Source organism: the organism of the source record quoted next, unplaced genomic scaffold (genome assembly GCF_019419815.1).
Source record: "Pyrus x bretschneideri cultivar Hongxiangsu unplaced genomic scaffold, Pyrus_bretschneideri_v1 Contig3, whole genome shotgun sequence".
Taxonomy (NCBI): Eukaryota; Viridiplantae; Streptophyta; class Magnoliopsida; order Rosales; family Rosaceae; genus Pyrus; species Pyrus x bretschneideri.
In genome coordinates, this window is record NW_025999612.1 from 6,890,153 (window position 1) to 6,903,299 (window position 13,147).

General features: G+C 40.8%; 2 protein-coding genes across 8 annotated transcripts; one reads left to right on the forward strand and one right to left on the reverse strand.

Annotated features, from left to right (window-relative positions):
* Positions 1-19: 19 nt before the first annotated feature.
* On the reverse strand, positions 20-4,409 carry LOC103950737 (probable methyltransferase PMT18). 2 transcript variants are annotated; one of them, XM_048589128.1, is made up of 6 exons: positions 3,027-3,419; positions 1,809-2,511; positions 1,513-1,723; positions 982-1,279; positions 414-878; positions 20-333 (listed from the first exon to the last, which is right to left on the reverse strand). In XM_048589128.1, the coding sequence occupies exons 2-6, from the start codon at positions 2,499-2,501 to the stop codon at positions 108-110; spliced, it is 1,893 nt and encodes a 630-aa protein (XP_048445085.1). In that variant the 5' UTR covers positions 2,502-2,511; positions 3,027-3,419; the 3' UTR covers positions 20-107. The 2 variants fall into 2 exon arrangements, with proteins under 2 accessions (XP_048445085.1, XP_048445083.1); XM_048589126.1 differs by having other exon boundaries at positions 70-333; positions 3,285-4,409.
* Positions 4,410-4,413: 4 nt separating this feature from the next.
* On the forward strand, positions 4,414-12,714 carry LOC103950738 (nuclear pore complex protein NUP98A). 6 transcript variants are annotated; one of them, XM_048589122.1, is made up of 14 exons: positions 4,415-4,625; positions 4,828-4,897; positions 5,287-5,356; positions 5,668-5,958; positions 6,595-8,256; positions 8,379-8,606; positions 8,710-9,230; positions 9,323-9,407; positions 9,520-9,789; positions 9,911-10,180; positions 10,303-10,530; positions 10,843-11,031; positions 11,562-12,538; positions 12,632-12,714. In XM_048589122.1, exons 3-12 carry the CDS (start codon positions 5,338-5,340, stop codon positions 10,971-10,973), a joined length of 3,705 nt encoding a protein of 1,234 aa, XP_048445079.1. In that variant the 5' UTR covers positions 4,415-4,625; positions 4,828-4,897; positions 5,287-5,337; the 3' UTR covers positions 10,974-11,031; positions 11,562-12,538; positions 12,632-12,714. The 6 variants fall into 6 exon arrangements, with proteins under 6 accessions (XP_048445081.1, XP_048445077.1, XP_048445079.1 ...); XM_048589121.1 differs by having other exon boundaries at positions 11,562-12,714; XM_048589123.1 differs by having other exon boundaries at positions 10,851-11,031; positions 11,562-12,714.
* The last annotated feature ends 433 nt before the right edge of the window (positions 12,715-13,147 follow it).

Here is a 13,147-nt window from a genome sequence, read left to right on the forward strand (position 1 = left end):
ACTTTTCATTAGTTTTCCGTAGAATAAAAGCTCAAATAAAAAAAAAAAGAAAAAGTAGAGTTGCAAGCAAATGGAGAAAAAAAAGAGAATATACTACCACATCTCTACTACCTTTCTTTTTTTTCTTCACCAGTCCAGTAAGTTTTCTCAGTAAGAAGAATTTTCTCTGGATTAAAAGGTCCACTTTCATGATCCCTAATGTGGCTCTTCCACCTCATTCCGTCGGTAACCGCCTTTATTTTCACCAGGATCTCTACAGTATCCCTAAACACAACCGTTCCTTCCGGCCTCAGTATCCTATCCATCTCCAGTAAAATGAGTGTTATGTCACACCTGCAATGTACAAACCACATTAGGCCTCAAAGTAACAAAACTCAAAGACCAACGGCATATTGTCGCGGAATGAGCTTTACCTGTCCTGATATATGCTGAAGACTCCCCCAGCGTGGATTAGATCATATGTTCTGGGATAAGTTGAAAATGCCCCGCACCAATCCTGGTATGTTCCAATGAAACCCCGTTCGTAAATCACTCCAAGGGTGTCCTGGTTTGAGTTGGCAGGGACTGTGTTCATAACCCACACCGGATATTTTGACAACGCTGCAGCAAATCCACCGAGGTAAGCATTCATGTCCATCACATTCCTATACCTTCCATTGGAAATTGGTATGATACGCTTGTAATGTTCCACCCTTTCTTTCCACAGTTGATTATCCTCGCGGAGTTTCTCAGCAGTGATTCCTGGTATTGAACCACTGCTGATTCTAGGAGGGACAGCAAATGCACGCTCCGGCCATTTCTCCAACGCCCCACCAGCAACGTCATTGGGATTGCTGGTCTCCTGTAGAGGAGTAATGCATCTCTCCATGTCTCTTTCCCTTTTAAGCACAAAACATGGCACATTAAGCAGAGTTAAGTACAGGAGAATTTGCATTCCAAATCAAATAAACGAAATCACGAATGAAGCTCAGGGAGTAGTACCAAGCCATATCTGGATTGTCTGATTTGCATATATGTGGTGTTTTATACACCTTCCTGCTCTTAACGCATTTGACGTGGTTGATAGGTTTTTGCCAGATTGCAAGATCGTTCTTCTCGATCACCTTCTTCCAGCACAGGCGCTTTGCAACAGACTCAATAGAATCTTGCTCTTGTTTCAAATCCTCTCGAGTTCTGTTCCATCCCCTCCAGTTTTTTTTCCAGTGAATAGGCGGCCCGGAAAGAATCCAATAACCACCAGGCCTTAGAACTCTGTCCACTTCAATTAGATACATACCATCTGCAAAAATAGTCCAAGAGAAAATCCACATGCTTTTGAAACCACATCATATGAAATTGGTATCTAATCCAAAATTTAGTTGAAGCTGTTAGTTCAGGAGGTTTGAATAGATATATACATATACACACACACACACACATGCCTACTTGAAGTATGCAGCTCCAAAAACTTCAAGTAATGTGAGATAGTCTAATATGTTGAAGCAAACTAGAAAGTGAGACATAGACACTTACCATAGTTCATCCAAGGGATCAAGCAGCGGGAACAATGGGCCATATCGAAAGCCCTTGCAGGGTAGGGAAGCCTCTTTGAAGCCAGGGCACCAATCATAGCAGGAACTCCGCGCTCCAACGCAAACTGGACCTGTGCTTCATGCGTATCTCTTGGCGCAAAAGACATTGTCACGATGTCCCTCTTCAACAGGTAGGCACCCCAACTGGCTACCTAAATACCCAAACAGGAAAGTGCATCAGAATTTTTTAGCAATGTAGGAGTGTGAATCAATTATACATATATATGTGCTACTTACACCACAGCCAGTATCGATTGCAGTTCTGATGTTGCCCTTAGTGAGAGGAATGAGCGCGTCAATGTCATCTATGTACGCATCAGCTCCCTTCCGAAACATGGTACCTCCCCCGGGGAATCTAAACCTGTCACCCACGACTTGAATCCAATTCTGGCCAGCTTTCTCAATGCTGAGTTCTATACGGGGAATGTTGTCATACCAAGCAAAATCACGACTCTGAGGCCACTTGAAAGGGATCTTATACTTTGGTGGAGCAGGAATAAGGCAAAGAAGTTGTTCTTCTTTGGTAGGGCAATGCCTCTCTCTGTTTTTCCACATGTTCCTATCAAATTTATCCCCTCTTGTTGGATCCTGGCATGGAGTGTACTCGATATAAGACATGTCACACAGTGGGAACTTCTGGACAGCCTCGGTTTTGTTGCTGTCTGCTTGATGATGGCTTTCGAAGTCCAAATGAAGCGATGATGATGACACAGATGAGGAAGTTTTGTTCCCGGATTGAGATAACGTTTCATCACAACTGAACCTTTGGTACAGCTCAGATTGATTGACAGGGGCAGAAATGGTTTGCCAAGCTCCTAACATGTAACATACTACGCACAAGGCACTAACCCCGAAGATCCAAGTGAGCTTCTTCTTCTTGGATTCTAGGTAATGGTGCTTTGGCAATCCACCACTACAATCCATTGTCATATTTTTCTTTCTGCAAGAAGTTCCAATTCGAACGAAGCATCAAGAAATCACATTTTACCCATCAACCAATACCTCAAGAATTTCGAGCCTTTTTCACAAATCATAAGTTCCCAATTAATATAACCATTCACAATTAAACAAGATCACACTCTTAACAGTAACAATCAATCGAAAACGTAAAGATTCAATCTTTATTCATAAATCATAAACCACACATAAAAAAAACATACATATCTCTGTATAGGAATAAGCAGAAAAAGCAAAATGCAAAACATTAGGATCCCTCACTACTCTATCAACCAAATATGTAAAGATTCAATCTTTGCTCATAAATGATAAACCCAACATCAATAAAACTTACATATTTAGCTTGGAAACACAAACAAAGCAAAAAATGCAAATCTCACAAAGCAAGAACAAGATCCAAACACTCGGAAGGAAAAGCTCAAAAATCCCATTAAACAAAAAAACGTAAAAATTTAGGAAATGGAAGGAAAAAGAAATGAAATGCACTCAGAAATGTACCTATTTCCAGCAACAGAAGTTTGAATCTAGAAACAAAACAAGGTACTCAGTACCCTAAAGTTCTCACAAAATCTTAGAAGAAACTCCACTGAAGTCTGAATCTTTCTATCCCCCAAATTTTATTGGCAAAAATATCACAAACCCAAGAAAGTCCACTGAAAACAAGCAAAGATTTGTACTCAGAAGCAGCAGATGCAAACTGGGTAACTTGTATTTCTCTAAAGAAAAAGCTTCTGAAATAGAAAGTGCTTTTTTTACCTAATGTGAAAAAAAATCTCAGCCAAGGCTCTCTGTTTAGACCTTCCTGACCTCCCCCAGTAGAATAGTACGTCAGACAGAACCTCAGAACTGCAGAAATGGTAATTTCCAGTGGTATTTGTTTCCATATTTGTTTAATCAGAAAGATATAAAATTGGAAAGAGGACGCAGAAAAGGTTATTTATTTAATAAGAGTGGGAAGCATGGGAGGAAAGGGGGGAACTTAATGGCGTGTTTACGCCGAGAGTGGAACGAGAGGATGAACGACAATTGCACTCAATATTCCATGTGATTCAAATGTTTAATAAAAATATATGTGGGACCCATATAATATGGAGATTAGACTCCCATTTTTCCGGAATCTGACTCCGAACAATGTTTGGCATTCGGATTCCGGGAGAAATCCTGCATGCGGAATCAACTTTTTCTACCCAAAAGATGGGAAGCTGAAAAGAGTTGGAGGATGTGGAAGAAGAACCAGAAGGATGGGGTGCGGGCTTCACGAGAAAGAAAAATGAACTGGATTCAATTCTACGTCTGCCCATGTCAATTCCTCTTCAATTTATTGCCACTCAATTCAGTTCTTCCTCCACGACTACAGGAAGAGGAGGGTCAGTGGTGGTTGGGGAGTGCAGGCAATAATCTTTGTTTCGTTTCTTTTTTTTTTATATGAAGTGGAGGAAGTGAAAGAACAAGCAGTGAGTGCAGAGTGATTGAGAGAGAGAGAGATGGAGTTGTGATTGGATGCCATTAACAACAATGCGGTAGTTTCATTCAACTCATTCTTTTGTAATTGTATTTAATTTCTTCTTTGACTCGTGATTTCAGCTGTCTCGATAGGTAAACATGTCATTAACAATAAAACGGTATTTTCATTCAACAACAGTTTCATTTTAGCTTTACCAACTTTCTTTCCTATTAAGTAAACATGTCGGTAGAGTCTATATGATACTTCATTCAACTTGTTTTCTTTTCCAACTCTACGTACTTTCTCGTCCAACTTGCGATTGTTTTACTTGTTTCGAATAAATTAACGTGTTGTTAAACCAATACAATATTTGTCAGTCCACTAACTTTCCTTTTCAGCTTTACATATTCACAATTCAGACTTCCCAAATTCCATAACATCCCATCTGACATTTGTGAGAGTTCGGGAAGCTGCGCCAACTCGCCCTCGCTCTCTCTCTTTTCCCTTCTGCGACTCCAAACCTTCCTCCCTCGCCCTCTCTCCTCCGCCTTCTGCCGCCTCCGATCTCAAAACTCACAACCTCCGTCGAGTTCAGATCGATCACCGACGCCTCCGCCTTCCAAATCCCTACTTTCGCCTTCGCTCACTTTCAGGTACTTAGAAAACCATAATCCTTGGATTTCTTCTGGTAATTAGGTTTACGATTGCGATTAATGCCTGATTTAATGCGTTAATGCTGTCGTTTGCGTTTTGTTCGACTTGCGTTTTAGGAATTTCTTGCGTTTTTGAATGCTTTGTTAAATATGTGCTTTGTGCTGCAATTTGTGTTAACTTTGTGTTCTGTATGCGTTACAGCTCAAGATCGAGGAAATAGCACGGGTTTTGATTGCCGAATCGTAAGAGAAGATGTTCGGTTCTTTTAATCGTAAGCTTTCATTATCTCTATATCTTTCATTCATCCTTCGGGTCAGATTTTGTTTCATCATCAAAGCTGCATTCAGTGCATTTTAATTGGTTCCGATACGAATAATTGTTTTTTGTATTTTCATCAATCATATATCGATTTTTCGGAAGATATCGATACACTTTTTATTTGCTTCGTTGCAAGATGGTATGACATACATTTATTAGCAGCATGATTACGGGCAATTAGGTTTAAGATTGCGCTTAATGCCTGATTTAATGCGTTAATGCTGTCGTTTGCGTTTTATATGACTCGCGTTTTAGGGATTTCTTGTGTTTTTGAATCCTCGATGCTTTGTTAAATATGTCTTTTTTGCTGCAATTTGTGTTAACGTTTTGTATGCGTTACAGCTCGAGATCAAGGAAATAGCCCGGGTTTTGAATGCCGAATCGTAAGAGAAGATGTTCAGTTCTTCTAATCGTAAGCTTTCTTTATCACTATATATTTTATTGATCCTTGGAGTCAGATTTTGTTGCATCATTTTAACTGCATTCAATATATTTTAATTGGTTCCGATACAAATAATTGCTTTCTGTATTTTTCATCAATCATATGTGATATGCTTCGTTGTAAGATGAGTATGACATGCATTTATTAGCGGCATGTTTAAGGGCAATTGATTGTGTTTATCTGGTCTTCTGTTTATAATGTTTGATTGTCTGATAAATATTCGGCCTTGGTAATTTTTTTCGTTGCGAAAATAATCTAACTTGTGGAATATTGTTTAACAGCTTTTGGGCAGGCGTCTAGCAGCCCGTTTGGGTCTCAATCAGTATTTGGGCAGACCAGCAGCACAAATAACAATCCTTTTGCCCCTAAGCCTTTTGGTAGCACAACCCCATTTGGTGCGCAAACAGGGAGTAACATGTTTGGAGGAACTTCAACTGGTGTATTTGGCGCAACTCAAGCTTCTTCACCTTTTCCTTCCTCCACAACCTTTGGTGCTGCGTCCTCACCAGCTTTTGGAAATACAACGCCTGCTTTTGGAGCAACTTCTAGTCCTTCACCATCACCTTTTGTTGGTAAGTCAATGGATTAATTTTTTTTTTTTTTTTTTTTTTCGTTTTGTGTTCGCTCACCACATTTCAACTGATTCTTTTGATATAACTTTTATGATATATGGTTATTGGAAATCATTTGCATTGTCCCTTCAAGTTTGCATTGAGTGTTTTTCTAGAAATGTACGAGTGGATTATACTTTCAGTAGGTGATATTAGTGGATTATGCATTCTGCACAAGATGGATATATTGTTATTGAAACTTTCTATTTGGTACACATCTATTGGTGCAGTTGGCTTGTGAAACGACAAATATCATAAGGGGGGGAATTAAGACTTTGAGAGTGGAATAGGGATTATTACCATGCCTTTACTACTCTGGCTGTACTTTTTGTGTGATGGATTGGTTTCATCTTGTATTTCAAGGGGCATGTGCTCACTTTGCTTCTTAGTTTATGTGCGGAATCATTTTCACTTTAGAAGCTCATCAACAAGATTGATCTAGTTATACTGGGATGCTCAATCCATACAATTCCTGTGTTATTTGGTTACATGTTATTCATCTCTCTGAGCTCAATTGTTTCGCTATTTTGATAACTTCTTGTCACTGATGATTTTTTCTCTGTTTTCTCCCCCATATGCACGCACCTCTCTCAACAGGTTCATCTGGGTTTGGTCAGAAGCCTGTGTTTGGAGCATTTGGGTCCAATCCTGTTCAAACAAGTCCTTTTGGATGTACAACACAACCATCACAGCCAGCATTTGGGAGCAGTATATTTGGTTCCTCCACGCCATTTGGTGGATCAAGTCAGCCAGCATTTGGTGCTACCACCACCCCAGCTTTTGGTGCTACAAGCACCCCAGCATTTGGTGCTACAAGTAGTCCAGCCCTTGGTGCTACCACCACCCCAGCCTTTGCATCTACAAGTAGCTCGGCCTTTGGGTCCACAACAAGTCCTACATTTGGAAGCACAGGAGCTGCATTTGGGGTGTCAAGTTCTCCTTTGTTTGGATTTGGGGAAGCACTTGGAGCTTCAAGCACTCCGGCCTTTAGTTCATCTAGCTCGACCTTTGGTACTTCAAGCACCCTAGCGTTTGGTGCTACAAGTAGTCCAGCCTTTGGTGCGACCACCACCCCAGCATTTGGTGCTACCACCACCTTTGCGTTTGGTGCTACAAGCACCCCAGCGTTTGATGCTACAAGTAGTCCAGCCTTTGGTGCTACCACCACCCCAGCATTTAGAGCTACAAGTAGCCCAGCCTTTGGTTCCACAACAAGTCTTGGAAGCACAGGAGCTGCATTTGGGGTGTCAAGTTCTCCCTTGTTTGGATCTGGGGGAGCATTTGGGGCTTCAAGCACTTCGGCTTTTGGTTCATCTAGCTCGAACTTTGGTACTTCAAGCACCCCAGCGTTTGGTGCTACAAGTAGTCCAGCCTTTAGTGCTACAAGTAGTCCAGCCTTTGGTGCTACTACCATCCCAGCATTTGGTGCTACCACCATCCCAGTATTTGGTGCTACCACCACCCCAGCTATTGGTGCTACAAGCACCCCAGCGTTTGGTGCTACAAGCACCCTAGTGTTTGGTGCTACAAGTAGTCCCGCCTTTGGTGCCACCACTACCCCAACGTTTGGTGCTACCACCACCCCAGCTTTTGGTGCTACAAGCACCCCAGCCTTTGGAGCTACAAGTAGCCTGGCCTTAGGTTCCACAACAAGTCCTACATTTGGAAGCACAGGAGCTGCATTTGGGGTGTCAAGTTCTCCCTTGTTTGGATATGGGGGAGCATTTGGGGCTTCAAGCACTTTGGCTTTTTGTTCATCTAGCTCGACCTTTGGTACTTCAAGCACCCCAGCGTTTGGTGCTACATGTAGTCCAGCCTTTGGTGCTACCACCACCCCAGCCTTTGGTGCTACAAGCACCCCAGCCTTTGGAGCTACAAGTAGCCTGGCCTTTGGTTCCACAACTAGTCCTACCTTTGGAAGCACAGGAGCTGCATTTAGGGTGTCAAGTTCTCCCTTGTTTAGATCTGGGGGAGCATTTGAGGCTTCAAGCACTCCGGCTTTTGGTTCATCTAGCTCGACCTTTGGTACTTCAAGCACCCCAGCATTTGGTGCTACCACCACCCCAGCATTTGGTGCTATAAGCACCCCAGCATTTAGTGCTACAAGTAGTCCAGCCTTTGGTGCCCCTGGTTTTGGTTCATCCAGTACTCCATCTTTCAGCTTTCCATCCACTCCTAGCTTTGGCCAATCAAGTTCTACATTTGGTAGCAACCAATTTGTCGCTTCATCTATTTTTGGAGAACAGGGTTCTCCATTTGGTGAGTATTCCCGATGCATATGAGTGGTGGTACATTTTGAAAAAATAAAATGGACCAGCCAGATGCCTCATTCTATTTTGTATCGTTGTAGTTGTATTATATTCTTATAATGTGTGATGCAGGAGCTCAATCAACAACATTTGGGAACATTGGTGCCCTTGGGCAGTCAGCTTTTGGGGGCCAGCAACGTGAGGGCAGTAGAGTGGTTGCATATGCTGCAACTCCTGAACCCGATTGTGGAACTGGGACTAGTGCTGCCGGGAAATTGGAGTCAATATCAGCAATGCCAGCATATAAAGAAAAAAGTCATGAAGAACTCCGCTGGGAGGATTATCAATTGGGGGATAAGGGTATGGTTTCTATTTATAACGTTTCATTATCTTGAAACTTTTTTGCGTTTGTCAGCAATAATGACATTTGCTAAGTTCAAAATGTTTCTTTTTTGACTTCCAGGTGGTCCAGCTCCTGCTGGTGGGCGTGGGTTTGGCATTACTACCTCACAGCCAAACCCTTTGAATTCTGCACATACATTTCCTCAAGCATCAAGTCATTTTAATGCCACAACTTCATCTAATTTGTTTGCTCCAAAAACTTCATCCTTCACTAATACAGGCTTCACAACATCTACACCATTCAGTTCATCAAGTTTTGGGATTTCTACTTCAACAAGTCCTTTTACACCATCACAACCTTCTACAATTTTCTCTAAAACCTCACCTCCGTCTCTTTTTAGTTCTTCAAGCTCTACATTTTCATTTTCTTATCCGGCTGCGACAACAACTTCCACACTTAATTCAAATCCATTCAATCCCACACCTCCGGTTGCCCAGACAGGTGGTGCTTTTACCAGTCTATTTGGGCAGAATTCAACTCCTTTTTCTCAGCCATTCAGTAACCCTTCCACTTGCTTTGGTTTGGCAATCTTCTTTGGTGTTGGGGCTACAAGTAGTCGCATGGGTTTAAGTCAACCAACTGTAACTTTTTATTTTTTGTTTTTACTTTTAATTGGTAAGAGGTTTTAATTGATGATTGGTTGACTTTTTTCCTTATTTTCTTTCCCGTGCAGCCAACTTTTATTTCTATGCCTTTCTCATCTCAGCCAGCTCAGAGTAGTGGTTTCAACTTCGACATTTTTAATCAAACTCAGTCAGGTAACATATGTTTTGAGCATCTTTATGTTTCCTTAATTCATATAGCCATTGAGGTTTTATCTGTCAGTTGTATCGTTGTCGTTGTATTATATTCTTATAATTTGTGATGCAGGAGCTCAATCAACAACATTTGGGAACACTGGTGCCTTTGGGCAGTCAGCTTTTGGGGCTTCAAGCACTCCGACTTTTGGGTTATCTAGCTCGACCTTTGGCACTTCAACCAATCCAGCTTTTGGTGTTTTAAGTGCTCCTGGTTTTGGTTCATCCAGTACTCCATCTTTCAGCTTTACATCAACTCCTGCCTTTGGCCAATCAAGTTGTACATTTGGTAGCAGTCAATTTGTCGCTTCAGCTCCTTTTGGGGCACAGAGTTCCCCATTTGGTGAGTATTCCAGATGCATGAGCGGTGGTACATTTTGAAATAATAAAATGGACCAGTCAGATGCCTCGTTCCTGTTTTGTATTGTTGTAGTTGTATTATATTCTTATAATTTGTGATGCAGGAGTTCAATCAACAACATTTGGGAACACTGGTGCCTTTGGGCAGTTAGCTTTTGGGGCTTCAAGCACTCCGGCTTTCGCTTCATCTAGCTCGACCTTTGGTACTTCAACCAATCCAGCTTTTGGTGCTTCAAGTGCTCCTGGTTTTGGTTCATCCAGTACTCCATCTTTCAGCTTTCCATCAACTTCTGCCTTTGGCCAATCAAGTTCTACATTTGGTAGCAGTCAATTTGCCTCTTCATCTCCTTTTGGAGCACAGAGTTCTCCATTTGGTGAGTATTCCAGATGCATGTGAGTGGTGGTACATTTTGAAATAATAAAATGGGCCAGCCAGATGCCTGATGCTGTTTTGTATCGTTGTTGTTGTATTATATTCTTATAATTTGTGATGCAGGAGCTCAATCAACAACATTTGGGAACACTGGTGCCTTTGGGCAGTCAGCTTTTGGGGGCCAGCAATGCGGAGGCAGTAGAGTGGTTGCATATGCTGCAACTCCTGAACCCGATGGTGGAACTGGGACTAGTGCTGCTGGGAAATTGGAGTCCATATCAGCAATGCCAGCATATAAAGAAAAAAGTCATGAGGAACTTCGCTGGGAGGATTATCAATTGGGGGATAAAGGTACGGTTGAATATGCTGCAACTCCTGAACCCGATGGTGGAAGTGGGAAATTTGAGTCAATATCAGCAATGCCAGTATATAAAGAAAAAAGTCATGAAGAATTTCGCTGGGAGCAATGTTCTAAAAATTGGTCTAGGCCGCCTAGGCGGTAAAGGCCTGCTGTGATTTTGTGCAAATCGTTTTGTAAAATCGTAAAATTCATCTGGAGCTAGGCGGTCCTAGGCGGCTTGGCAGTTGGTTTTTTTATTTATTAAAAAATAATTTACTTAAGTGGCTAGTGTCCTTGCCCCTGGTAAACTAATGCCTAAATAGAATTGCAGTATTTCCACAATTCTCTCTCGCCTGGCGTCTGTCCATCATCTTTTGGTCTGCAACTACAAGTCTACAACAACTCCAGCTCTGGTCTTAAGCCGTCTCCAACTCCGTCTCTAACTCTCATCTGATTGTACAATTTGTGCAAGGTCTCTGGCAAATACAATCTCGCATCCCCACGGTCTCCAGGTACTTCTGCATCTGCAATGGAAACATTTGATTTGATATTACGGAAAGATAAAGTTAATGGGTTAATTAACTTAATTGGTATATCTGCATCTAGATATCAAAGTTTGAATTACCATTCTTATTCTGTTTTAACTTTTATAATAGTTCAATTAGTTTAACCCTATCAGTAATTTAAGGTCTGTTTTTTAAATGGATTAATGGGTTTCCTACTTTGTTTGATATCAAAGTTCTTAACTACATAACTAGATCACCGAAAATATGACTTGAATTTGAGTCTTCATCATTCGTACCGAAAAATGACTTAAATTTGAGTCTCAGTTTAAATTAGTTCATCATTTGTACAATTAAATTTTCCTATTCTTTTTAGAAGCTGTTGTGTTCTTGAAAGCTTTGAGTGTAACCGTACCCCATTTTCCTCTTTACTCGATGAGAATGGTTCTCATATTGGTTTGGTTAAAATTTTTTGAGATATCGATTTTGATGCTAATTCTCATTTTGGTTTGGTTCTCATAATGGAATATTATTTTTAGATGACAGGCACTGCATCATTCGGAGCATCTAATGCAATGTCGTCCTCCTCCTAAACCAAAAATTTGTTGAAGCGTAGTTTGGATGATGTGGGATGGGAGTATGGGATCTAGCAAATCTTATAAAACTCAGCTAAGGTGCAGTGTAAGTTGTGCAACGAAATAATTAGTTGTGGAGTGTATAAATTGAACCAACACATAGCCAACATAAAGGGAAATGTAGCCGCGTTCACAAAGTCTTTGGATGAGGATAAAGTCAAATGTTGAAGTGAGGGAAGAGGTTCAGCTTCAACAAAGTGAAGAGGAAGAAGACATTGATGTTGTTGGGTCAAGGAAAAGGTCGCACGCTCATGGATTAGGATAGGGGATCCACAATCAATCCCAATTCTTCAAAAAAGCAAGAAGACGGGGCAACAAAACTTCCATGATGCAATTTGGGAGGATAAAGCTCATCAAGCATCAACTTTTGGCTCGATGGGTGTATAAAGCCAAAAGGCATTTCCATGCCATTGATGATGATAGTTTCAAACGCTTTGTGCAAGCAGTTGATCAATTTGGCTCGGGTTACCAACCTTCAAGCCAATACGATTTAAGAAAGCCTATATATTGAAAGAAGAGGTAGAGAGTGAAAAATTCACTCAAGAAGAATGAAGAAGGGTGGGCTTTGAATGGTTGCTTAATTATGACCGATGGTTTGAGCGACCTGAAAAGGAGAAGCATATTGAATTTGTATCTTAATTGCAAGGAAAGCACCATATTTCTTTCTTCCAAGGAATGCCCTAGTGAACCTCTCACTGGAGAATACATCTTTGAATATGTTGACAAGTGTGTTGAAGAAATTGGAAGTTATTTCCCGATATATGATGTCCAAAACCAAGTGACAAATGTTTGAGATGCATAAGTATGACAAAAAGATGATGAATTTGGAAGACATTTGGCCGACATTGGATGCGTTGAGAATGATGACAACTATAATCCGGGTATTAATATTCACATATGCTTGTATTTTATTTATTAAATTTGGCTATGCTACTTATTTTTCTTTACTAATCGTGTTTATTTTCCTTCTTTAGTTTAATGTTGGTATATTTATGGAAATTGTATACCTAATTTGCAAATGATGGTTATAAAGATTCTCTCGTTGACTACAAGTTCATTCAGTTGTGAGAGGAATTTGAGCACTTTTGGGGGAATACATACAAAGAAAAGGAATAGATTAGATACAACAAGATTAAATAATTTAGTCTGTCCAATTCAATGCAAAGATCATAAACAAGAAGAAAAGAAAGAAGGAGAAGAAAGTGGATATATTACTTGCAAGTGAAGCTAGTATGACGCAAGAATGTATTGTGGAGGGTAGTGATGAAGAAGTTGAGCTTGATTCGGGAATGGATGGAGAGACATTGGAGGTGGGTAGTTCCCTAGAGGCTAGGAGAAGTTTTAGAAATGTTGAAGTAAGAGAACTTCATGATGAAGATTTTGTATCGGATGAGGACATGGAAGGAGATGATGAAATTGAGTTTGAGTCTAACATAGAGAGAGAGAGAGAGAGAGAGTCTTGGAGGGATATGGAAATAAGAGTGATGCCT